General features: G+C 45.2%; 1 protein-coding gene across 1 annotated transcript in view; it reads right to left on the reverse strand.

The window, feature by feature from the left end:
- Positions 1–8874: 8874 nt before the first annotated feature.
- EDEM1 (ER degradation enhancing alpha-mannosidase like protein 1) overlaps positions 8875–27509 on the reverse strand; it is a 28349-nt gene continuing 9714 nt past the window's right edge. Inside the window, 11 exon segments of the mRNA XM_038565784.1 lie at positions 8875–12797; positions 15357–15560; positions 17542–17638; positions 18510–18583; positions 20409–20539; positions 20542–20578; positions 21083–21203; positions 22767–22941; positions 24596–24779; positions 25975–26146; positions 27395–27498. Coding sequence (XP_038421712.1) covers positions 12708–12797; positions 15357–15560; positions 17542–17638; positions 18510–18583; positions 20409–20539; positions 20542–20578; positions 21083–21203; positions 22767–22941; positions 24596–24779; positions 25975–26146; positions 27395–27498 — 1389 coding nt within the window. The 3' untranslated portion in view covers positions 8875–12707.

Consider the following 27509-nt stretch of genomic DNA (forward strand, 5'->3'; position numbering starts at 1 on the left):
GAGGGGAGCCGAGAGGGAACTCCCAGTCAGAGTCCGAAGCCTGAGAGCCAGGAGTCCTGATGTCTGAGGGCAGGAGGAGATGGACATCCCAGCTCAGCAGAGAGCAAATGTTCCCTTCCTCTGCCTTTTTGTTCCATTCAGACCTTTAGCAGATTGGCTGCCTGCCTGCATGTGTAGGATGATCCTATTTGCTCAGCCACCTACCAGGGGCAGGGGGGGCAGCGGGGGCAGCGGGGGCAGCGACAGCCAAGGGCCAGCCACCGTCCATGAGGGAGACTGCCGCAGAGGCCCAGCCTGGCCAGCCGTCTTACAATTGAACAGGGGATTCTTATTTAAATGTTAGAACCGCTGCCTCAAGGACTGCAGGGTTGTGTAGCAGAACAAATGAGGTCAGTAACGAATATTCTGTGAATCCTCTCCAAACCAGGGCTCACAAGCACAGGGGGGCAGCCAATCTGAAGGTGAGGGAGGAAGAAAGGAAAGGATATCCCCACTAGCCCCTGTTTGATGGACCTAATTAGCCCCATTTTACAGATGAGTAAACTGAGATTCGGAGAGGGTTAATAACTCACCCAGCTAATAAGGAGCAGAATCCAGATGCAAAACTACAATGTCGACTTTGTATACTACCTTCTGTCTGCCAGATCGGACAACAGAAACCAAGGCAGGGCAGTAACCAGAAGGGAAGGCTCACCAGGACCCAGACGTGTCCAACATCCAGAGTACAGGTTCAAGGTGAGAAACCGTGAAGGAGAGCCTCAGGAAGCCATCCTCTGGGAAACTAACTCTCCATTGTGCAATGCCCTGTGGGTGCCCAGAGACACCCTCCCAAGTAGCGAGCCCAAGGCAACTTCACAAGACGAAAATTAAGCCACCCATCCGAGTGCTGAGGAAAACCTGGTGCACTTCCCAAAGACTAAGTCTTCATTTTCCCTTTTCTTCCCTACCCCTTGTTCTGAAATATCACCATCTAACTCGGCAGCTTGTGGTATTTACCTAGTCTTGGTGTCAAAAAGAAAACAAAACAAAACAAAAAAAAAAATGAGAACCCCAAGACACAAGGCATTGTGAGTCTTCACCGAATAACCCATACGAAAGAGATTGCACTCAGGAGGAAGACCCCATGAAGACACCCAATGCCATCATTGTCATCGTCACTATTACTCATGTTTCAATTAGCAGCACACACCGAGAGTTCGATACAAGATTCCAAAAGACCATGAAATTACATTTTTTGCACACCGAGTTTAAAACATGCCAACACTGTTTTTTTTCTGTACCCCTGGTTGTTAAAACTGTATTTTTTAGAGGCAGCATTAGAAAAAGTGAAGCAAGAGTGGCCTCTTGTGGAAGTAATGACATCTACAGCGATTTGTAGAGCTCGAATGGCACAGAATCTTCTGAAGCCCGCTGGAGGGAAACGGTCCTTTTTCAAAGTGAGTGGGTTTGTGTATATGTGTTTTTAAAGATTTTATTTATTTATTCATGAGAGACGCACAGAGGCAGAGACACAGGCAGAGGGAGAAGCAGGCTCCCCACAGGGAGTCTGATGTGGGACTCAATCCTAGGACCCTGGGATCATGCCCTGAGCCAAAGGCAGACAGTCAACCACTGAGCCACCCTGGGTGCTCCTCAAAGTGAGTGGTTGAAGGTCATACCTAAAACCTGTGGCCATGTTTAGCAGACTTTCCTCGAGGCCATGAACAGCTGAACCCCTCTTGTCCACCACCAGCCTTCCTACCCCATGCTCCTCAATCACCCAGGTGAGTCCATAGCAGGTGTTCAAGAAATACATGCTGAGATCCGGTGTTCCAGCAGCTTTATTGGCATGTGTGGTATGTACCACTGCTTTCTTCCAATAGCCCTTGGAGTAGGGGGGCATGAAAACTAAAGACCTTCCCTCCTAGACTCCCATTCAAAAACAGTCAGCCAACCCACTGATGAGCCCTCACGTAGGTTTGCATCCTCATAAGGAAAAGAAAGGCTGAGGCTAGCAGAGGAATAACTGAACTAAAAGTCTTCAGGGGCCCCAAATCCTTGGGACATTTGTCCACAAGGCCATGCACGTGATTTTATTTTTCCCTATTTTGCCAAACATTTTGCCACTTTTGACACTGCACCAGAACAAACTGAATTGTGACTTATTTTTCGTAATTTGGGAAACCAGTTTCACACAGAATGTTAAGATTCGTTTATTATGAAACTTGACACACACTGGAGAGGATCTAAAACATATGGACCAAATAAAGACTAAAACTGAAGCAGCCATACAGCTACAAATGAACCCAGGATAAAACCGGACATTGCCAGCACCCCTGTGTGCCCCTCCACCCTCACATCCACATCACTCCGGGGATGACACGTATGCTAACTTCTAAGATAATCATTCCCTTTTTTTTCTTTATAATTTTGCACACGTGTTTACACACCTAAGCAATAAATTCCATTTTGGTTGCTTTTGACCTCTATATAGACCATTGTGAAGTGCATCTCTGCTCTGGAATATGCGGTTGTACAGATCAGGCCTTTTGTTGGACATTTGCGTGGTGTCTCCACGTTTTGCTTTGGCAACCATCTATCTCATTAAGTGTCGCTGGGTTCTCACATGCCAGGGATCCTCTGAACTAGATGCCAGCAAATGTTTGTCAAACCATGAATATTTGGGGGTTTGTGAACCAGATGGTCTCCCGCAACTATTCAGCTCTGTCACTGTATCAGAAAAGCAAACGTGACCGTATGTAAACTAAATGAACGTGAATGCATTCCAATAAAACTTTATTCAAAGACACAAAAGCAAACCAAAACCAGTGGCAGCTTTGGATTTGGACCATGGTCCAAAAGTTTGCTGACTCCTCTTAAAGAGGATTTCCTTAGGAGTGAAATGCCAAGGCCCCTCCGTCGCACAACTGCACGGCAGCCCCAAGTGGTGCGGCGCCCGGCCTGGCACAGCCGGGAGCTGCAGCCCTGGCTGCTGGGACAGAGGGCATGTTCCACTTAACTCCGCTGGGTAACACCAAGCGCTTCCCCCCAAGTGGACTCACAAGTTTGCATTCCCATGAGCAGTGTGGAAACGTCCCCAACACTCGCATCCTAACCAGTATCTGGTATCATTAATTTTTGCCAAATCCATGGGTGTGCAAGAGTTTTGCTTTGCAACTTGCTGAAAAGTAGCTGAGTCCTGACATTTCTGTCAGAAATTTGTATTTCAGAAATGCTATTTTCTGACGGAAATACTATTTTCCTGTACATTGAAGATAAGACATTTCTCCTTGGGCACTTAAGTGGCAGAAGCACATGGTTTTGTATCTCCCTCTTGCCCCTTGCCCAAAATCCACGCGGAGGCAATATATACATAATGTATATGTACATTGCTGAAGCAACTGTTTTGATCATTTAAATTATGCCTTTAAACTTGAAAAGATCCTCCTACTAACAAAAGACAGGCAACCAAGACTGGTGGTTGAGGCTGATGCTATTGTTTTGTGGAAGACCACAGACCATATTAAAACCTGAAAAATTCAAACCCTACTAGTGAAGGAAGCAGAGTGAGTGGCTATCTCCGTGTTCCTGGGGGGACCTTTAGTTCTTTTAAAACAGACCTGGTTGGAGGAGTGGGAGGTTCAGGGTTCCCATTCCTTTCCATACTTAACCAGGGCTACAGGTCTACAGGGTTCTTTTTCTGTTGTTTTTGTTTTTGTTTTTTTAAGATTTTATTTATTCATGAGAGACAGAGAGAGGCGGACACAGGCAGAGGGAGAAGCAGGCTCCCTGCGGGGAACCTGATGCAGGACTTGATCCCAGGACCCCCAGGATCATCACCGGAGCCGAAGGCAGATGCTCAACCACTGAGTCACCCTGGTGTCCCTCTGTTTTATAAAGTCAGCCACTTCATAATATTTTATTTGAAGAATTTTATAAGCTCTTTAAAAAGAGTACAAACCACTGTTCCATGTTCAGCAACTGACAGAAAGCCAACACAAAAACTGCCCCACGTAGAGCCTATATGATGCTGCCCATGGTTCAGTTTAGGTGCTACAGCCAAATGTTCGAATCCTGGGTACCCACATTGACTCTCCCACTTACTGGTTGGGGAACGCTGGGCTGATGCTACACTTCTCTGAATCTGTTCCCACATGTGCAAAATGGGAGTAATGATTAAAACACCCGCATCAGGGGCCTCTAGGCAGCTCAGTTGGTTGGGCAGCTGCCTTCGGCTCGGGTCATGATCCCAGAGCTCCGGGATCAAGCCCTGCATTGGGCTCCCTGCTCAGCGGGGAGTCTGCTTCTCCCTCTGCCCCTCACCCCACTTGTGCTTTCTCTCTCTCAAATAAATGAATGAAATCTTTAAAACAAACAAAATACAAGTCCCACATCGACTTAGTCCATGCTTTAAATGAGATAATACCTAGTAAAATCTTGCTATGGTACAGGCATGAAATTTAAGAAATGCTAGCTATTATGATTTTAGGATTTTTTGCAGTATAATCCGGAGTACAGTGGAATGTCCCTTTGCTAACTCTACACTAAACTCTTTAGGCTCAGAACCACTTGTCTTCTTCTAGTGAAGAAGTAGGTTTGGTGTAACTAGACAATGAGAGGCAAGAACCCAACTACTTTCCTTCTTTGCTCTAACTGCTAGGAAGTGAGGCTCTATAACCGGAGGGTTGGGAGTCAGGGAAGGGGCAAACAAATGTGAGACACAACATATATACAGACTGATATAAGTATAAATATAGAGAGTAATTGAAGAGTATATAACCAAAAAATGTGAGGTAATTTTAATTAAACCATTGTGATTTTCATGGAATGTGTGTTATCGTAGTATTTGTTAGCTTTTTTAATATTTGTGATTTGTTGTGATTTTTTTCTCATCCTACAGACATATTTTTTACTTTTGCATTTCTAATTTTGTGTTCATAATTTTATATTATTTTTCATAAAGACATCCCCCGAACTGGGATCCCTGGGTGGTGCAGCGTTTGGCGCCTGCCTTTGGCCCAGGGCGCGATCCTGGAGACCCGGGATCGAATCCCACGTCGGGCTCCCAGTGCATAGAGCCTGCTTCTTCCTCTGCCTATGTCTCTGCCTCTCTGTGTGTGTGTGTGACTATCATAAATAAATAAAAATTTTAAAAAATATATTAAAAAAAAAAAAAAGACATCCTCCGAACAGTCCCCTGCAAAACATGGGAAAGTTAAGAGTGTCCTTCGTATTAAGACTCTCCAAGGGGAAAGCTTTAAGCGGGATTCTCAAACTGTGGTCCCCAGACTGGCAGCAATCAGGCTCACCCAGGTGCAGAGCCTCAGACCTACTGAGTCAGAAGCTCTGGGGTGGAGCCCAGAGATCGGTGTTGCTACAAACACTCCAAGTGACTCCAGGGAACTTTAAAGTCTGACAACCACTGTCTTTAAACACATCAATTTCCAAATCCTCACCATATGCAACATAAAAGTACACATGTGTACTTTCCCTGAAATGGCGTGGCTTGACCTGTGAGCGGCCAGTCCTCAGCCCCCATGACCCCTGTCCGCCTTGGTAGGAGGGGACACGTGGCACAGATCCAGAATCTCACTGCGCTGTGTGCCCGGCCCTGACCTATAGGAACCTCTGGAGCACCGAACGGCCCACAGGAAACACGTCTCAGGAAACAAACTGCCTCTTCCCTTCGTGGCCTCTTGGCAACAAAGCCTCGATCCAGACTCAAGCGCCTCCTTCAGTTCCCGCAGCAAACACAGCAAATCTTCGCGCCTCCTCGCTCGGCTAGAATCCAGAAGGGGGGGGGGGGGGGGGGGGGGGGGGCTCGTGTTAAGCAACATGTCTATTAGGACTGAAAAATGAAATCAGACTTTTTCCATCAGCAAATCAGCCTGCTAGGGCCGAATAGCTTGAAAACAAGGACCAGCTTAGCCAATTAGGTTACATGGTGGGTATTTCCTCCCAAATGTGTTAAGACTACACAGCTCCAGGGTTTTGATGTAAATATATTTAAGGGAAGTGACAAGATAAAGGCACTTATTTTTAAATGTATTATTAGATATATGCCAAAGTTAATATTACTCTTTTAAAGATTTTATTTACTTGACACAGAGAAAGCACAAGCAGGGGGAGTGGCAGAGGGAGAGGGAGAAGCAGACTTCCCACAGGGCAGGGAGTCCAACGTGGGTCTCAATCCCAGGATCCTGGCATCATGACCTGAGCCGAAGGCAGACACTTAACCAACTGAGCCACTCAGGTGCCCCTAAGATTAATTTTCTAGCACTTTCTGAGTATTTCAGGTTCTATAAGGTGCCTCTAAATTTAAAAATAACAGGTACAGGGACACCTGGGTGGCTCAGTGGTTGAGTGTCTGCCTTCCACTCGGGGTATGATCCTGGGATCGAGTCCCACATCGGGCTCCTGGCGGGGAGCCTACCTCTCCCTCTGCTTATGTCTCTGCCTCTCTCTCTGTGTGTCTTTCATGAATAAATAAAATCTTAAAAAAAAAAACAGGTATAATGAATAATCATTTGATAAATCTCGGAAGGCATTTCTGGGATATATTTTATTAAAGTGAATGACTCTAATTGAATAACAAATCCTTTTTGCAAAGGGGCTTTCTCTTGGTTGGAGAGAGGGCAGGCTCCCCACTTCCTTCACACCTCCACACTGGCACAGAAAATGTTCTGATTCATGGAATGCAGTGCAGCTTCTGGATGTCTTTTTTTTTTTTTTTTAAGATTTTATTTATTCATGAGAGAGAGAGAGAGAGAGGCAGAGACATAGGCAGAGGGAGAAGCAGGCTCCCCCTGGGGACCCCAATGTGGGACTTGATCCTGAGGCTCTGGGATCATGCCCTGAGCCAAAGGCCGATGCTCAACCGCTGAGCCCCTCAGGTGTCCTGTTTCTGGATGTCTCAATTCTCAGAAGCGGGAGGGCCATGGTGCCTCAGGCTGGGGTCTCAGGAATCCGGAAGCAGGCTTACTGCCCTGTCCCGACCTCCTCCCTCCCACCCTGTGGAAGGGGCCATGGGGGTCTCAGACCAACGATTGAGGAACACCCCTCTGGAAATGGCCCACGGTATTCCCCGCAGCAAAGACCCCCTTCTCTCCAGCCAAACTATTCATTCTGGTACTTACATGAGCTTGAGGTCACAGGTTCAGAGTGGTTCAACTGTGACCTAGGGCGGGGTTGCTTACCTTCCAGTGTCCTCAGCTGGAGAAATGGAAAAATAGAACTCACCTCCCAGGACTTTGGTGAGGCTTGAATGTGGTAGGTTTTAAGCCACGTGAGCATGTGCACACACATGCACAAACACACACGTTGGAGCATCATTTATTTGATGAGCCAGTGAGGAGCAGACTGTGCTGGGCACTTGCCCACAACTCCCTGGGGCGTGTGGGGTACAGGCACCACTGCTAACCACCCTGCACCTCACCTTCTGGCTCCTTAGGGTGGACAGGACAGCAGCCTATTTGCCTGATTAAACTCTGGAGAAGTAAGGTATGTAAAGGTGTTAGCAGCTGGCACGTAACAGGCTCTGATAAAATGTGGCTCATTCTGCTCACAAGAACCCTGGAAGTGGAAATCATGTAAGACTCTGATGCGAGCTGCTGATCCAGGACAAGCCCGGGCTCCGGCTCTGGCCTCTTCAGGCCAATCTAAGTCCTTATCGCTCCCCAGGGTCCCTGTGTAAAAGTCCTACAGCTTATCCTGGCCATCAAATCCAACTTGACTATAATTATAGGAAATGCACACACACAGCTACTATGTGCAGATGCCACTTTAAGTACTCTACATGTCTGAATCCACACTGTCCACCCCATGTATATGGACTGCTGTTGTCATTCTATATAATAGATGGGAAAACTGAGGTCTGATAAGATTGTGTACCTTGCATGACTTGGCACAAGGCTCATGGGTGGAGTTAGGAATGGAATGTACCTCAAACAGTGTGGGTCCAGAGTCCCACTCTCAGCCCTGGCGCTCCCCTGCAACATCTGGACAGGATGCTCCAGGACTCTCACCACCACTGATCAAGGGCATGGGTGCTCCCAATACCAAGGCTCTTCAGGTGCCCCCTGGGCATAAGGGCCCCACCCAGCCTTGTCAAGAGGGTTACAAACCCACAAGACTTCATAGAAACAACCACCACCAACCCTTACAAAGGGGCAGTGTACTTTTTTTAAAGTAGCTCCACACCCAGCGTGGAGCCCAGTGGGGGACTTTAACTCACAACCCTGTGATCAAGACCTGAGCTGAGATCAAGGGTCAGACCCTTTACCAACTAACCCACCCAGGTGTCCCAAGCCAGTGTGCTTTACTACCGGCAAGGTACTTCCGATCTCAGGGCTCTCTCTCTCTCCTTGTTGCAACTCACAGTTTTTCAAAAGCCCCATCAAGGGGTCTCAGGGGCAGAATCAGCGATCTCCTTCCAGACCCCATCTCAGGGTCAGCAGAGAGATGGTAGCAGTAGGGATGGAGGCCATCTCGCTGAAACCCTCCCGCCTCAGGCCTCCCCCACACCAGCGCACCCCAAGCTGACTGCATGTGCGGCTTAGCCTGTGAGGTTAGGAGAAATGAATCGCCTTGCTTAAGATACCAGAGAACTGGTTCCAGAACCTAGAGAGATTCAGATAAATGGCAACAAGAATTGCGAATGAGTCAGTGCCTGAGAGAAAGGAGGCTAATGCAGAGGGGAGAGGGTGTGGGGGACAGGACTAAACCACATGGCAAGGACAGTTCAATAGAAGGTGTGACAGACAGACATGGAACGGTACTACTCAGGGCTCAGCTGTGGAAAAAAAAACAACACAATGTTTTTATTTGTCTAGTTTTATAGTTTGTCCTGTGTGTAATGTACATGTGTGAGTATATAAATGAGAAACAAAATGACAATTCAAAAAAAAAAGAATCTTTTAATAAAAATTACTCATAAAAATCCTAATAAATTTCAAAGAACAAGATATTTCTTAGTACATTTATAAAAGAACATTTGGTCCTTTTACAAAAAGCTCCCTCTTAATTTAAATACACTTCTTATTTACAGATTAAACATAAAATATCATCTATAGTTGCAAAGCATATTGCACATTACAGAGAGAGAAGCATGTGTATATTTCAATAGGTTTTCCCAGAGTTTCCAACTCCAGATTTTTTTGTAAAAACAGATTTACCTTTTTTGTGCATAATAAATAAAAATGCAGCTTGTGTTTTGCCATTTAAAACTAAAACAAAATACCTTTTAAAAATATTATTTCTCTGCCTCTCAGAAAGAGGGAAAGGGGGTAATGAATCAGGAAGGTCCACAGGTACATTTTCCCGGATTCACATCCAAACTCCAGCAGGAACAGAACCCTGAGCCCTGCAACACCTAGGGACGCGCAGCCCAGCCAGCCCACCTTCCCTCTTTCACAAGGGTCCCTGCCCTGCAGGGAAGAGGCACTAGAGAAGGAGCTGGATGTCTGGGAATGGAAAAGGAAAGAAGAAGATTTTCTTCAAAAGTCCCTGCTCAGGTACTCTGGTTAGAGCCATCATTCAGCCCTACCATTTCACCAGCATTCAATTTCAAAGTGTCAATAGAGAAAGACCTCTGGAGCCCTCCAGAGAGAAGAAAAGGATGTCTGACGTTCAGTCCACAAGATTCAAAGCAAAGGATTACAGTTTGCAATCATTCGGTAAACTGAGCTAAGAAAATAGCTAAGAGGGTATTTTTCTTTGCTGGGGGAGGGGAGGGGAAATGAGGGGAGAGAGGGGGAGGGAGGTAGGGGGAACCACGTTCAGGCCCTCAGATCGCATACAGAGCCTCCTCTACAATTCACCTACATAGACACAGCCCTCGTGCATAGACACACAATGACTTCAGTGATGGCACGTGCCCCTCGAATCCGGGATAGCCTGGGACCAGGGATTTGGAGGCACAGACCGAGTTTGGGTAGAAGAGCTGGAACAAACTGTAGAAAGATGTGAAAATTGGAAGCTGGTTCTTCACCAAGGCCAGCACATCCGGAAGCCAGCCAACACTTCCTTTGTCACCTACTGTTCCAGAAATGGACTTCCTTGGTCACATCACCCAAAGTAGCAGTGCCTGCCCTGTGCTGACTGAGAACTGTGGTGGGAGATCCAGACTCTGCCAAGCCTAACTGCAGGGCAGCTTTCTACGACAGTTTTGCAAAACTATTTTCCCCCGTGTTGACCAAAGCAGACTCTAGACACTTGCTACACAGGGAACTGGAGGAGGGGGCAGGCTCACAGCTGTTCCAAAGGATGACATCTGTTCAGGGATCAGGGCAGTCCTGGCACAAGACACTCCCCTCCTTGGCCCTTCCCTACCTGACATCCTGCAACACAGAAGAGAAGAAACAGCAACTGTCCTGCAAGATACAGCACAGGTGTTGACACTCTGATTTCCAAAAAGAACACAAGTAAGCTTTGACCTTGGCTCAGAGAACCTTCCTTTCACGACTGGCACTAGACAATACTGGGCCTCTAGTCCCATAGATAATGGGCTAGGTAACATCAAACTTTCGACCAGGTAGCCCAGAAGCTCAACCAGCAGGACTGGTCTGCAGTAAGGCCCTCACCCTCAGGCTCACCACCTGGTACAGGTCAGAGCCCAGAAGTCAAGGGGGCTTGAGACTCATACAGAACACATCTCCTGCCAGCCTGTGGCCCCTGGCTTATGGCAGTGGTGCTGAGGCACAGGTCCCTGGTCTGAGCATGAGGGGGATGGAATGCCAGAGCAGGTGACAGGTTACGGGCCCGGATGAGAGGGTAGTGTTGGAATGCTACATATCGATGTCACAGAAGCTGGAGACAGAATCCAGCAGGACCACAAGAGAGAAAACGGATACGGAGGGCCCACTTTCTTCCCTGACGTGCCCCATCCTCCCAAATGGGACGTTCATGGTCCCACCTCAGTGTGCCTGGACAGAAGCTATGGGGACACTCGTGCCTGTATGCACATGGCATAAGTAAAATGAGGCATTTTTATTTTACCAAGTCAATGAAAACACTTAAAATATAGAGTATTCTCAAAATGTTCTATTCAGTAGATGAGACAAGGTTGATAAAGAGAATGCTTCTGAAATAAAGAAAAAAGGTAAAACAGAAGCATCTGATTTTACTTTACAATTTGCATAGTAAATATTTAAATGACAGAGGTGATACATTTATTACTGAAAATCCCTTTTTTAAAAATCACCAAGAAAAAAAATTTAAAAAATAAAATAAAAATCACCAAAAACTGAATTCTGTATCTATTAAAAAAGAAAACAAAAACCAAAACACAGTAACACTGAAATTTTCAAGAAGGAATAAAACTTCTCCCTTTGATTGGTATGCAATGGCTCAGACCACACTTCTGGCTTTAAAAAATGAACAGGAAATCATTTGAAGTGGGCAAGCAGAGACAGGTGAGCAACAGGACAGGTATGGCTGGAGGTTCTTAAGAGACTTCTACCTTTTGTACCAGGATTCATTTCAACCTCAGATGTTACACAGAAGCCAGGCTGAGGGTTCAAATCCACCTCTGCTCTGTATGAACATTCAGCCTAAGTTCAAAGAGAGACACTTCTGTTCTTAGAAAGAAGCCATTCTAGCACAACTTCCTCCTAATGCAGGTTTCCTTAAAATATCAGGCTGGAAGGCAAGGACTGGCCAAGAATTTTCCAGAGCCTTACTAACACTCATCCCTTCCCCTTTTTCACTGTGGTCCCACCATGTGACAATATGAAACATGCCTGCTAAAACCCAGCAGCAGCTGTGACATTCAGCAGCCCCTACCAAAATCATATAAGGCACTAATCTAAAGCCTGTATTACACAGAGAAACGGCTCAGGGATGCCAGAGAGTCATCTGATCATTTCTTTCTCCCTGACTTAATTAATTGGCACAAGACACAGAAAACAAAAACAAAATAAAATTCTAACCCAAATCCGGTCAGAATTGAGAATCCTTGGTTAGTAAATATGAAATAGATGGAAGCTCAGACATTCTTAGGTATTTTTCTCTCTCTAAAAGGCACCTGGTTCTGGAACTATGAGAGTTCCTCAGGTAAGTTCAAAATAAATGTAATACAGCGTCCAAAAGACCTAGCTGTGTGACAACTTAAGACACTGCCTTTTGAAATTCAGATAAAAGCTATTCATAAGCAATTAACTTGTAACACTGTGAAGATACCTGCGGTGCAAATGAATAACTGAATGATATTCCCCCGTGTGATCCAAAACCGTCAGTGAGGGAGAGCCAATTGTTTAATGAGAGAGAGAAAGGAAAACAAAATGCAATAAATAGGGATGAACCTCAGGCCCTTCGCACAGAAATTTCGTTCACAGTCCTCTAACAGAGAGGTAGCAATACTGCAGTCACAGCAAGTGCCGGAGACAGGAACACACTGGTTGGATTCCAAAGTGTGAAGCTATGAAGATCCACTCAAAGATGCCTCATCCACACTGTGCTTATAAAACCAGCATGTCATAAGAAGCCAATCTCTATGTACCTTCTTACTTTAAATTATATCCTTAAGAAAAACAGAGCATTTTATTGAACAGAAAAGAAACACTAATATATGCAAGATTCTGTTAGGTGTGTGTGAGGAGTGGGACAGAAATTCCTACATCATTGCAGATGGCCAGACTTCCATCCTCTTCTGTCTCAGACTGGATCTCTGCACGGCGCGGGTTCAGCTGTTTACATCCCGTATCAGATGAGGCCACACAGAGGAGAGTAGATCAAATCAAGCCAACCATCTGGTCAATCTGCCGCATATAGATGCTCTTTAAGGGCAGGGAGTATCTCCTCTCGTCAGGAACACGATTGCACTAGAAAGAAAAAAGAAAGAGGAAAAATGTAAACTTTAAATTAAAAATCCAGGTATTAATTGCTCAGGGAATAAAGTAGGATTTCTCAACCTGGGCCCTGGTGACATCTGGGGCCATCCTGTGTGCTGCAGTATGGTTAGCAGCATCTCTGGTCTCTCCCGCTAGATGCCCCCTCACCCTTACTCCCCTAATCGTGACAACCAAGATCGTCTCCAGACATTGCTCAATGCTCTTTGAGGAGCAAACCATCCCTAGTGGACAGCCCATCACAAAATTTAAAAAATTTAATATCTGCAATTCAGAGGTGAAGAAGTAGAGACCTAGGGAGGCTAAAAAACATCTGTCCCTTGGGTCCTTAACTTAATCCATCCAGAATTTTAGAAAATACTCTAGCTATATGAAGATACAACTGGCCTTCAAACAACACAGGGATTGGGGCACTGCCCCCCAGTGTGGTCAAAAACCCACAGAAAACTTCTGACTCCCTAAAAACTACTGATGGCCTACTGTTGACTGGAAGCCTTCCTGATAACATCAACAGCTGATTAACATGTATTTTGTATGCTGTATGTAGTCTATTCTTACAATAAAGTAACTTAGAGAAAAAAAAAATGTTATTAAGAAAATCCTAAGGAAAAAAAAATACATTTCCAGGATGGTACTATATTTTGTCAAGAAACACTGATGTGCAGTTCAGATCTGCAATGGTCAAGGGTCAACTGTCCTGTGGTTTTTCTGAGTTTATGGCTCTTTTCATCCACAGCTAAAATCCTAAATGCCTGACAGAGTTTTTTTTGTTTTGTTTTTCTTAAAGTAAAAGCCCTTTCCCCCCTGCAAAGGAGATGCAAGTTTGAGAACCAAACACATTTATCTGCAGTTTCCACATACATTCATTACACACTTGCCCCCAAAGAAACACATTCCCACCCCTCTGAACTACCTCTGTGCCCTGTTCCTCAGCCTTGTAAGATCAAGGCCAACAAACAGGTCCTTCAGTTGGCCCCAAACTCTCCCCAGCTGTGCATTTGTAGGTGCCATTCCTGCTGCCTGAACAGCACTTCCTGGGAAGCTCCTCCTCATCCTTCAAGGATATTCAGAAAAGCAACCTCCGCCAAGAAACCCTCTGTATTTTCCCTGGCAGATTAACTCCTCCCTCCCGTGTGCTGCAACAGCACTTCACACAGTGCCTTACCAACAAACACCCAAGGAGGAGTGGGTCTCCCCACTAGGCCATGAGCCTAACGGAACCCCTGGGACGGGCCGACATAGCAAGAGCCAGGCACAGGATCAGGTCTAAGATGAGTGTCTCCTTCCCGGCCACCCTGCTGGTTCCAACAAGAGCCAGGATCCTCTCTGTGCCTCCCTTTCTCCACATGTGAAATGAGGAGCCCAGAGGCACCTACCCTCATGGGGCTGCTGTGAGAGGTTAACATGCACGACTGGTTGGATGCCGGGGCCTGGGCTTTGGTAGGTATTATACACAAATGTTAACTGTTACTATTCCTCTCCCCCAGCTCTCCTCCTTCCATTTCCTTCCCACTTAGGCTGTGTTCACCTGGTCTACACTGCAGGGCCTTATGGCGATTTGGGGGAGTTTGCTCTGCTCTGGTCCATCAATAATAGCTCATGGCCCTTCAATGGGATGCTGAAGGCCAAGTACAGAAGCACAGCCTGGGAGGGCGGGGTGTCCACTAACCAGGGCAGTTTAGAAGAAGATGGAGAAATCTTGACAGCATAGCTTTTTCTGAGCAGAGAGGTGGCATAACACGGTTTGACTTTCAACTGATGCAGGGTCTCCTTCCCCATCCTCACTTTCAAACCATCCTATTTGACTCTGATCAATACAACTATCTCGGACTCCTACCACAAACTCCAGGACTTGTTTCCAAATCTTTCCTGTGTTCATCAGGACGATCGAAGCATGCTCAGTGAAACCCTGCTTTAAATGAAACCGAGTTTCTTCTGCACTTCAAAAAGCATTTCATTAAAAGTCACAATGACTGATGAATGCTTTTTTCCCCCTCTCCTGCTGGTGGGTGATTTGGCTGGGCCTCCTCCATTTGTCCTTCCAGCTCTGCTCTCCGCCCTTCCCATCCTGCTCTGGCCCCCAAGGCCAATTTGACAGATTAAACCAAAAGGTCCCTGTGGTCTCTGCCTTCTGGTGAGCATTGCCAATGAGAAGCTCCAGTAGATGAGAAGGGAAGATGGTCAAGGGCTTACTCTGCTGGCTCTTTCCCACAAGGTCACTGAAGCCAGCTAAGAACAAGACTTCGCTGGGAGACCCCCTTGCTCTGCACACCTCTCCCCATCCAGGTTCCCATGACCATGAGCCCCTGGAGCCCCTGCAGCCCCTACAGCTAGGAGAGAAGTGGTGCTGCCCCCAGGGGTCTCCACATCCTGACGAGATCCACGTCAATGGCCTTTTGGGAAACTCCCCTCCAATTGACCCAGTCTGAGTAGGCCACCAATTTTTCTCTCAGGGACTTTGGATGACAAGTCTGTATTATTTTCTCCTCCTCCACAGGCAAGCCAAGCCTCCCCCTGGAGAAAGCAACTTACATTGGAGCTGGAGTTGATGACTTTTATCTCGGGTGATTTAGGCCCGTGCACAGACTTCCCCTCTGGGTCCTGCCCTCCCTCTTCAGAAAAGAATTCCTTCCAAGGAGATTCCCGAAGATGTTTGTCCACAGATACAATGTGTCCCTCGGTTGTAAACATGTATTTGGTTCCAGATTTGTGGACTGGATTCTCCTCATCAAATAGCTGGTAAGAAAGGAAAGAAAAAAAAAAAAAGAAAAGAAAAAAAAAAGATACAACTGATAATTGTAGCACATTTGTAACAAATTCAGACGAGTATGTCCCAGACGACTCAGGGAGTAGAATTTACTGGGTCCTCAGGCTTTTCAGGGACAAATGGGTAAAAAGGTGATTCCCAACTGTGGCTGCAAAGCAGAATCACCAGTTTTGTTTAAACTCAAATGCCTGAATTTCCCCCATCCCATCCCACCCTGCTCAAACCTAAAGATTCAGAAATTCCAGGGCTGAGACCCAAACTTGCTCTCTGGATGACCCCCCATATGCTCCCCTGAGAGTTCTGGCACTAGGATTCTAGAACTACCTCCAACTCACACACACACGTAGGCCCTGAACTGGAAAATGCTGGAAGGGAAGAAGCATACACTTTATCTTTCACCACATCCCAGGGCCTGGTAGAGCAAGACACCTGTGCCACCATCCCATTGATTCCCGTCAGAACACAGGCCAGGCTGTGAGGACAGAGGCACAGTGCCTTCCTTCAACAGTAGGCGTGTGACAAGAGCATCCAGAAAGAACACCTAACTGAATACAGGTCAGTCGGTGGAGAAGGCAGGTGTCAGGTAAGTGTTAAATGAGCAAACATTTAGAACGGAAATGTCAGTGATGGAAGAAACCTTACAGTCCCCTGAAGCATTTGGCAGATGAGGAAAAAAGAGGCTCAGCACAACTTGTCCATTTCCACAGCTCACAGGAGAAGAATAGGGTAGGCCTAGGTTTTTTCACCCCAGAGCCTATGTTCTTCCTTCTAGAACAGCCTAAGGAGTCTCCATCATTTGCTCTAGAACTTGCCCTGTGAACACTCCAGGCATTGAGGGCTGCAGAACGGGGACGCACGCAGGGCTTCTATCAGCCTGCAGTGGCCCACCTGGCCCTGACGCAGGCACTGATGGAGAAACCTAGGCCCCCACAGGGATGGGACGGCAGGGTGGCCATCTTCCCGTGGGCACACCTCCTGCGCAGTGTCCCCTGAAAAGCCACACCAGATTAGACTGGTAATTCCAAACCGTGGCTTTGTACCAAACCACAAGCCATTGTCAAAATTACAGATTCTTGAGCCTACTCCTGAAGATTCTGATTCAACAGGGCTGTAACTTTAACAAGGGCCTAGGGTGTTCCTGATCCAGCTGGCTCCTGGGCCTGGGAACCAGAGACCTCAATAACACGGCCTGTCACTACAGCTCATTTACCTTAGAATCTCAGCCTCCACACTGTTTCTGACCCTCTGTGCCTTGAGGAAGTATCCTTAAGTACAGCAGTAGAGAAGGTAGTAGAGTAGCCACATGCACATGCCACTCATACCATGTGTGCATGCTGCAGAGTAGGAAAGAGGCAAGAGCACTGCAGAAGTCAGCACTGGGAGTGAAGCCTTAGCTCTGCCATGCAATCACCCCAAAAACCCAGGCAAGTCACCTGACCTCTCCGTGCAGATAGCAGCTCCCATTAGGGAAAAAAAATGAATGCTGACAAATGACCTTAAAGGTTTCCTTCAGGTCCTGTGACTCTGTCTCTTTCTATACACGAGAAATGTGGGCCTGGACAGAGAGCCAACCAGGCTGGGGTCTTAGCCACACTCACACACATCAAAAGACTTAAAAGCTGTAGATACTGCCGCTTTCTCAAAGAAGCCTTCCCTGATTGCCACCACTCAGGTGGGCAGGTCCTCTATTAACCGTGACCATGGCTTATCGGTTGGTCGTGATCAATCGAAAGTTCATTTGTTTGTTTACTTGACGACACTTCCCCCATGAGGTTAGAAACCATAGCGGATGACAGCAATATGCTTTTGTTTTGATAGTACTGTGTCCCTGGGCCAGCACATGTCCAGCACGGAGAAGTGCCCAGCGAATATATGCTAGATGGAAGATCAAATAATGCATGCTCCAAGCAGTAATAAACATTTTTGGGGTTAACCTTCTAACACACTTACCAGATACAAGTATTTACAGGTCTCACTGAGAAAGAAGCTCTCCATCCGGTCCTCTTTGGATTTGTCTATGACATGATGCAATGTAGCATACCCACACCTGCAAAACAATTGCCCTATTAGTCCTACCTCTGCTCCTTCCTGCTTGCTTATTAATTTAAGAAGCAGAAATAGACTATTAACAGAAAAATCAACCAAATTATCAAATACCATATGAAAAACAAATTAGGTTAGATTTAAGAGCTATCCTTCTACAGCCTAGACTATTTGCAAATTCATTAAAAAGTGGTTTGGCTGCAAAATCATCAGGTTAGTTGTGGAGGGAAAGAAGGTGGAGGTGGTGGAGGGTATCTGCCAAGAGTTAACATGACACCAAGAAAAGGACTGGCAACAAATTTAGAACTGATTGAAATTTTTTGTCCCAGTATCTGTAGAACTGACTTAATGGATAGTCTAAAATACTATTTTGTAATAAAATAATTAAGATATGCTGCTAAGTTGAAAAAAAGCAGGTCCCAAAATTGAAATACAGTTCTTTTTTAATATATACATACATACACACATTATACATACAAATATATGAAAATGATTGTAAGTATATAAACTTAAATGCTGATTGTGGTTATCTGAACATGGAGATTATGGTGATAATAGTCTACACCTCCATATTTTCTGTAATCTCTAAATTTTTAGTACATGTATTATTTGTAAAACTAGGGAAAATAAGTTACTTAAAAAGAATATACATAGTCTACTAGAATCTTACAGAAAAAAAAAAAGTGAAAAAAAATTAAAAGTAATTCCCACATAATGGACCTGTCCTGCTATGCAAAAAATAAGCAAATTCCCTAAAGAATAAACATTAATGACCTGTTCTATAAATTAAAGTGCAAAACAGAATACTTCCCCAGAACAACTGAAAAGAAATCAAAAGTGGCCAACAGAAAAAGGAAGGAACTTAGGAAACTAACTTGACTTTTGTGTACTTTTCCAGACTCTGCAGAATATCCATTCCTACATGGAGGTAGAAGGGATTCTTGGTTGCCTAGAGAGAACATGAGAGAGTGTGATCCAGCAAGGGCCTGGAAAACATGCCATCAATAAACATTACGGTGACTGCAGGAATCTCCCGAGGAGGTGAGTCACTGGCCAAAGGCAGGCACAGCGCCCAGCTCTCTTGATCTTGAAGGGTCATAAATGTTCAAGAACTAAGATGTTCTGTTGGTTCACATCAAAGTCCATCTACAGTGTGTTTAACCTTAACCAGGTCAGAGGCAGTCCGCCCCGGGATAGAACAATACCCCGCTCTGGCTCTCCAGCTCCCCACCATAATCAGAAATGAAATAACGCCTCACTGAGAGTACCATATGTGAGAACAAATCTATTCTTTCTTGCCTCAGAACTCCCTAGAAACATAAGATGCAAGCCTAAGGCCACAGGACTCAGCCCCCATTCCATGTGTAGCCTTTAGAGGAAAAGCTGAGAAGAACAAGACTCTCAAACAGGAGGCCCCCACACTTTCCTCTCAAATTGCCTGATGAACTCAGTCCCTAGGGTCGCTTACTCTGCTCCATGCTCTTATATGGTTTCATTAGGAAACCAATTTTCTGAGAAAATGAGACCTGTCCACCACATCCAGTTCAAAAGCTGGGAATCGTCTTTATTTCATGCCTAGTGCCAACCTGCAGCAGCATATGCAAACTACTCTGTCTAAGGGCAGCAGTCTGTGTGGGAGGAGAGCACAGGGAGTGGCCTCCGAGGGTGGAGCCAGAAAGCTGCAGGTTTCTCTGCCTTCTAAGAAAATAGTCAAAGGGAGAAGAAGCTGAAAATAGGAAAGAAGAAGTGACAGAAATGAAGAGGTATAAACCCAAAGGCAACAGACCTAAGCTTAAGAGAACTCCGGTAGCACCAGGCATGGCATCCTCAGAGCACATGGAACCTGACTGTACACCCAGCTCAGAGAAGAAAGCCCGGAGGCTATCTTTGCCCTCTTCTGAGAGGTCATCTAAGACTCACACGGTCTCTCTTTACACGTGAGGACTTTGACCAGTTTCATAGGATTTTTCCCTTTTTCCTCTAGAAGCAAATGGCACGATTCAGTGTTCATTTTATCTTTACTAAATCCAAACCCCAGTACTAATCCTACTACCAAAACTCATAAAAATAAGTATCTTCTTATCTAGGCTTGCTCCCTGCAGGCATCTGTCACAGGTCCCCTGAGGTGCACTGAAGACAGGCTTTGTAGAAAGCTGCTGTGTTTGTGAATGGATGCACACTCCCAGTGTGTATAGACGGACGGCAGGCCCAGAAGTATAAATATCTGCCTTAGGCTGCGGGGGAGACTTCACAGTTAAAGTGACAATCTCTCTGGCATTAAATTTCATGGAAAAATGAACACTATATGTTTTTTTAAGCGTTAAACAAAAATAGGCATTCGGATGAATCCCAGATGATTTCCTTTACCCAGAAAAAGAATTCCTTTCGTCTGAATAATTATTACACAGACCAGTGTTCCACAGCACATGAATACAGAACTATATCCCAAAAAAGAGTTCTTTGGCCAAACAGATCTAGAAAACATTGAGTACTAAGTCCTCTTTCATGTGTCAGGGTGGGAGAGAAAAGCCCCATGGTACAGGCACAATGGGCTTTGGAGAAGATTAGATCCAACAATTTGGTGTGAGACTTGCAGACACCTTCTCTGTCCCAGGGAACCATGAATCACACTAAACACCGACAAGCCTATGGTTAGGTGGCAACCGTATCACAGTCACTAGGAAACAACACACCTCTACACCACTCAGCCAATGTTTGCTAAAAACCAGCTGCTAACATTTAAATACAAACTACTGATCAACAAACTCTAGTACCTGGTAGAGGAGATATGTAGACTCCACTAGCTCTGGTCTCAGCGGGTAGAAGAGCACATCGGGGGCCTGGAGCTGCCAGTTATACCTCTCAGGGAGGGCCCCGTAGCGTTTCCAGATAGCGTAGTAAAAGCATGGAGGCAGATGGCATCTTCCACATCTCCTATCAGAACCTACGGAGAAGACACAGGTCACCAGGCTAAGAATCTTTTTTCAGAGCGGCAAGACATAGTGGCAAGGCCCTGGGCTGTCCCTCTGCCCCCCGGTTCTCATCTGACCTGACTGGAGACAAAACATGGTTGGAGACAAAATCAACCCAAAAGGAGCAACCCAGGAAAAAGGATGCCCTCCCTAACTGACTCACAATTCCAAATTGATGCAAACTGCATGGGACAAGAGGTTTACCATTCTTATGAGCAAAGAACAAACAAAATTAAGAGACAGATGATTCAAAAATCACACTTTCCAGCCATGGTTTTACACTTACTTAGTATGGCTCTGTTCAATATTCTGGGGCTGATCCCACAAACAGAATAATCAGGACATACATTGTGCTACTAACCTCCCAAATCCGGAGGAGCCAGAGAATGCTCTGGTCTCAGAGAAAGAAAAGAGAAAAAAAAACACAAACGCTTTCCAATGACAGCTTCTTCTTGGTAAACATGATCACAAGATACCTGCAGCCCGGGGAAGAAGGCCTGCAGAGAGTCGATCCAAGTGTTCATCAGCTGCCCACTGAACATGTTCACATTGACATACAGCGGGGGGTCTCCTTCTCCTTCATTACAGGCTTCCCGACTAAGGACCCAAGCAGAGTGGTCAAAGGTGAAAAGAAAGATCACTGACAGAGCTCCAGCCCAGCTCCTCCCACAGCTCCTCGCGGTTAAACTTCAGTGGAATCAACATTAACGCTTTCTCCTAACTCACTCTTTAAACCTTTGGAGATAAACTGCCTCTACCTGTTGATACCAGACTCTAGCATAAGGTAACATCTACCATAGAATAAAAGTTCTTAATTTAGCCGTTGTAACTCATCAGGGATTTCACCATATTTTTTGCAGAAAACACTTGGACGTTCAGGCTTACGAATACTGCCACATAATATGGTATCTAGCATGGGTCTTTGCTGGATTTGACTGGAGTGGAAAAGCCTCTGGTTACTTCTCCACACAAGAGTCTCTTCTCTGATAAAGTCCTATACCAGGGGCCCAAAGGAATGAATGCATAAGCAAGATGCTCAGGGATCATCACTCAATTTAGTTTGGGACTTTAAAAAGCAAAAATGACTAAACCCTGGCCAGACGGCCTCTTACTAAAACACAGCCCTCACATAAGGGGTTCCTACAACAGCTAACATAGAAATGAGTCTAAGAAAACCCTAAGATGCAGAAACTCAGTAGCTATTACTTGCAATGGACATTTAATAATAAAAGCATATGAAGAAAGAAAGGCCCAAGGAAGTAAGGTGACATCGGGGTAGAAGCCGCTGTAGCTTTGAATGGCACTCCTCTCCTGCCCCCCTGATTGTACATGAGTAGTAGCAAATAATGCTGTTTTAATCAACAGAGGGGGGACATGTGGTAACTGTCCTTCCTCTCATTAGGTATAAAGACCAATCCAAACAAGTCTTTGAAAGTAAAAAAAAAACAAAACAACTCAGTAATTGTCCTGTATTACAGCTCCATCTGCAATTAAAGCCCCAGTGAAACATAGGCACATGTCACTCCTTGGGACAGCCAGTCTCCACCATGGCCCCAAAGATCCCTGACTTCTGGCAGTCACAAAGGGTGTGACTTGTACGGCCCCCTTCCACACTGTGTCAGGGTTCGTCTGTGGGACCTATAGAGCCAGGCAGAAGTGCTGGTTTGTCATTTCAACAGTAGGTCATGACAGCACCCTTTGGTCTCTCTTTCTACCTCTCTCAGATCACCCACTCTGGGGGAAGCCTGCCACCATAACCTGCCTACAAAAAGGTCCACATGGCAAGGGATTGAAACCTGCCAACCAGCAGAGGCATGAGCCTACAAGTGGGTCCTCTGGCCCTGACCAAGCCTTGACAGGGCCATAGCCCCTGCCAATAGCCTGGTAACAATCCTGTGAGACTCAGGGCACTCCGCGGCTCTTGGATTCCGGAACCTTCTCTTGAGTGAGATAAGTGTGTGTTGTTTTAATCCACCCAGTGCTAGGGGTAATTTGTAATGCCACAGTGGAAGGCTAATATAGCTAATATAGCTCTTCACCCCCAAAGGTCCAATCAACAACTAGGAAATGGGAAGATGAACGCCGAGACCAAACAGTGCTGTGGAATCATGGTGAGAACGCCACAGGGGTTTGTTTTACAGGGCAAGAGAGGAGACGCACCCTCTTCTCAGGTAGTTCTGAATACTTCGGTATGCTGCATTAAACATTTCTAGGTCTTCCTTTTCTCCAAAGAGAATGTAAGATTTCAAGAGGTATTCATAGAAGGAGTCCAGGCCGGCGCCCAAGCCGCTCTGCTTGCCAACCCAGCGGCCTGTCTGAATGTTCACCACGTTGCCTGCAAAAACAAAGAGAGCCCGTCGGGCCCCAGTTACACGCCAGGGTGCCCTCCTACTCCAGCCCCCACTGCTCTTCCACATCCTTGTGCTTAGCAAAAAAGTGAAGGCAGAAAGAGAACGCTTAGCCCTCACGTTTGTATCAGTCTCATCAGGGGCACAGAGAGCCAGGAAATCTTTCTGAATATAAGGTGTTTAAATACTGGGATAAAACTGGGAAAAACACTTAAGACACAAGAAAAGTAAAGTTGTCATTTTGCCTTTCCAGATTAACAATGCATTTCAAACGCCAACTGAGTGTTCAAACCTTTGACTTGGTAATGCCATTCCTGGGAACTTATCCTTTGTGAAAAAAAAAATGTTTTTAAGAAAAAGTATTGTGCTGTTCATCAAGAATTATGAATTATATGATTTATATTATCTGTAAAATGGGAGGGGGGAGAAAAAACAGAAATAATCCAAGTGTCCAACACAGGAAGAGTTAATGGACTATATGTAGATTTTAAAAACGATAACTATGAGAAAAGAAATAAACCAATAGCTCTGAAAACAAGGTAACGACACAGAAAACCTGAACTGCCAAATGTAAGACAGAATAAAAATGCTTATTTATATTATAGGTTGAAGGTATATAAACACTTGCACATGCCAGACTGACAGAGTGTATGGAAATTTAAAAGGTGACAATTTGTGGTGACACTGGCAAACCATTTAGTGGTAGGGTAGCAATTTGGGCAACTTTTTTATTTCCACTACTGTTATTAAACACAACAAATATGTCAATAAGTTTAATAACTTAAGGCATAATCAAAAATCACTCGTGGGGCCCCTAGCCAGCTCAATCAGTGGAGCATGGGACTCTTGATCTCAAGGTCACAAGCTTAAGCCCTACACTGGGCACAGACATTACTTAAAAAAAAAAAAAAAAAAAAAAACACTTTCAAAAAGCAATGCTCTTGCAGTGACACTCTATGGCTCTAGGACAACCAATCAGGTTGTCCTAGAGCCATAGGTTTTTTCTTAGTGTAAGACAGTTTAAAATAACATCTTGAATAGCAAAAAACTAGTAATTAGTGAAGATAAATGAGGAGTACATAGGGATCCAGTATTTATTCTACTTTCTCCCTGCATGTATAGGTTTGAAATATTCCAAAATAGTTTAATATCTTGACTAGCATTCTCAAGAGGAAAAAAAAAAATCCCACCTAATATAGGTTAATCTGGCCTTTCAACCTACTACCACACGCCCAGGGTTTTTTTTTTTTAAAGGGGAAAGCCACTCTACCAGTAACACTAAATTCCTAATTTAGAGCCTTATGTTAAAATAATATAACCTGCCTTAGAGGCAGTTCTTTTTATAGCACTTCTATTAACAATTATTTTCAAGTAGAATATGCCAGGGGATTCAAATCAGAGGGAACCCTCAAATGGCAAAAGCATTATTCTTTCCCATCAAATGTTACAGCCTCACTCTAAGCAGAAAGTCCCACAGAAACTAGACATGAAGACACTGAGGGCCATTCTTCCTGAGGTGTCAACTGTCCAGTTCAGCAGTACAGACAGAAAGAGTGGAGAGGACGTAGAGCCCTAGAGAAGAGGAAAGGAAAGGGGACCAAATGTACACAGTCCCAATGGCCTGAGAAGGTGCCATCATACCTAATAATCCCGTATCATTGCTCCGCAGGTTCCAAAGGGCTTTCACAGCACGTCTGGCCACCCACTCAAATGTAGAGTCCCCTAGGAGTCGGCTCAGAATCCCAAATTCCACCAGGAGGGAACCAGCTCCTGCTGTGCACGTCTCATTATTGCTGTCAGGAGGAACACCTGTCTTTAGATTCACCTGGGGACAGGAAGAGACAAAGGATTTGTGGCAAGGCGTGATGAACCCTCAGGGCTAGAAGGCCAGGTCATAGCCACTAGATTCAACAAATGAATCAAACTTACTACAGTGGACTCAGCTCACTGCCTCCCATGTCACACCTGAGATAGATAAGGGAGTTAATGCTTAAAAGACACAAACAATGGGACACCTGGGTGGCTCAGCAGTTGAGTCTCTGCCTTTGGCTCAGGGCATGATCCTGGAGTACCGGGATCGAGTCCCACATCAGGCTCTGCAGGGAGCCTGCTTCTCCCTCTGCCAGTGTTTCTGCCTCTCTCTCTGTCTCTCTCATGAGTAAATAAATAAAATCTTTAAAAAAAAATAAAATAAAAGACACAAACAAGACAATAAGGACACCGGAACCTTGTTTGAATAAGAGCAAGTGTCAGGGGAATGGTTACAATGCTATTCGCTAATCCACCTCTTTCTAGCACCAGGCTTTGGCATTCAAAAAAAAGGCCAGCTGTGGAATCCCTTATAAATTTTAAGTGAGCTACTAGGAACTCATCCCCTGCTCAGCGAACATAAACAAATCATGGACTAGTAGACAAGGGAGATACAGGAAGAATGTGACAGCCTCTTTCATCACTGAGGCTCTGTGGGCTGGCAATTCTCTGCTGGTTACCTAAAAGCCTGACTCAATTCCCAAAGGAGTTCTGAGCTCAGCAAATTGCATGCCACAAAGATATAATCTCATTCCAGATCTTGCATTTAAGTCAGCAGCTAACTGGCTGGGCTGTGCAGGCTTTTACTTGAAAGATCCACGTGAGGCATTCCCAAGAACATTCACCAGGACCCTAAAGTACACACATGAGGGTCTTTGGGGAAATGTACTCGAGCCAGAAATAAAGACAAATTCCCCATGCTATTCTATAGCAGGAGATATAAATCTCACATGCAGCAGAACTTCAGAATACTGAGCACAGGAACAAAAGATTCTTAAAGGGAAGAATCAAAATATGTCACTGTATGCCTGACATGCAGTAGGTGCTTGGTAAATGCTAAAGGAATTAAAAAATATATCATATTTAGGGCCAAATTCTCTCAAGGACACAGCTTTCCTCTTTCACATTACCTCCCCTTTTCCCCCAAATAAATTAATCAAAAAAGAGTTTTAATTCAGGAAGATGCAGAAATGTCAAACTGGTCTACCTACCCGAGGATAGGGGATCCCTGTCTTGGTGTTTTCAAAGGCAGGGAGGAGGCGCACAGCCAGATCGTGAGCCATGTGCAACAATTCGTTATCATAATCCTTAATTGTCATGTCACCAAAGGGCTGCTTGGAGTCAGTTATTATTCTGTGGGCAGAAAGGAGGCTTCCTAGGACCCTAAAAGACAGTAAAAGACAGGATGACAAGAATACAAAAATAATAAAAGCATGTTGTTTGTCAGGGCATACAAACCAGTTTAGAGTGACAGCTTCAAATCCCCTGAACTCAGAGCTGCCCAGAATCAGAGGAACTGAACTGAATGGCTCCTTGAAGGTCTTTCCAGCCCTGATAACAAGTGACCGATTCTAGTTAACCACATTACTGGAAAGGAGAAAGAGAACCATTCACCTGAGGCCGCCAAGAATAATCTCACTTAAAGTAATAACTAATGGCTGGCAGTCTCCAACATCTCATCAGAAGGGAGGGTCCTAGCCATTCTCAAAATAAACATTACCTTTCCGTATTCATAAATGACTCTTGATTTCTCTCACACGGGGAAAACACTTAACCATACCAGAAACAGGAAAGGTCAAGAGAATAAATAAAGGTCAAGAGAACAAATACTAACTGGCTTTTCTAGTTTGGGCTCCCAAGCAGCTGAGAAATTCTCCACCTTCTGGTGAGGAGGCAAGGTGAGGAAGAGGAAGAGATGGAGAAGGTGAGGAGAGGTAGCAGAAGGCCACCGGCTCAGATCTATGTCTCCATGGGCCAGGAATCATGGGACACTTCAATGATCTCAAATGGACTGTGACGTGTGTTGGTACAAATGTTGTCATAACTTTAATTTTAAATAAATGACATCTAGAATGGTATGCAGGAATACAGTTTTCTAAATGAAATGATAAAAGAGTCACAATACAACAACCTAAAGAGGCAAGAGGACAAGGTATGGAACATGTGCCCAATACCTTGGTGGTAGGAGTGGAGGGGAGGAGGGAGGCAGGGTGGGGGCAGTGGGGTGGGGAGAGAAGAGAGAGTGGCTCCAGAGGGGAAATACACCCAAATGATAAGAAGGGGTTCTCTGTGGGTGGTAGGTAAGATGGGAAACTTTCATTTCCTTCAGAAATACGTAGGGGTTTTCCTAGGACGCAGTGAAGGAGACCAGACACAAAGTGACAGAGAAAATCTGCCTTAAAAGGGCACCTATCTCCCACCTTTATTAATGCATGAGTCTTTCTTTTTTGGCCCAAAATGAATTACTTTGAAATGACAATTGTTCCACTGTTGATAAAGCCCACAAGGCAGAGGAAAAATGGACACAGCGTCCATAAGGTCCCCACAGACGCTACCTGGGACAGCCTCCCAGGAATTCTGCTGCTTACACACACAAAAAAAGCCTTCAATATACTTCATGTACTATTTTACCTTATTGTGGCCTCAAAGACTTGGACGGTGGAATCTTTGTCAAATGAAACTGTGTTGATCACTAACTTGACTGCTTTCTGGAACTCAGATGAATTTCCCATTATCTTTAAAAAGA

This window comes from Canis lupus, chromosome 20 (assembly GCF_011100685.1).
Source record: "Canis lupus familiaris isolate Mischka breed German Shepherd chromosome 20, alternate assembly UU_Cfam_GSD_1.0, whole genome shotgun sequence".
Classification (NCBI taxonomy): Eukaryota; Metazoa; Chordata; class Mammalia; order Carnivora; family Canidae; genus Canis; species Canis lupus.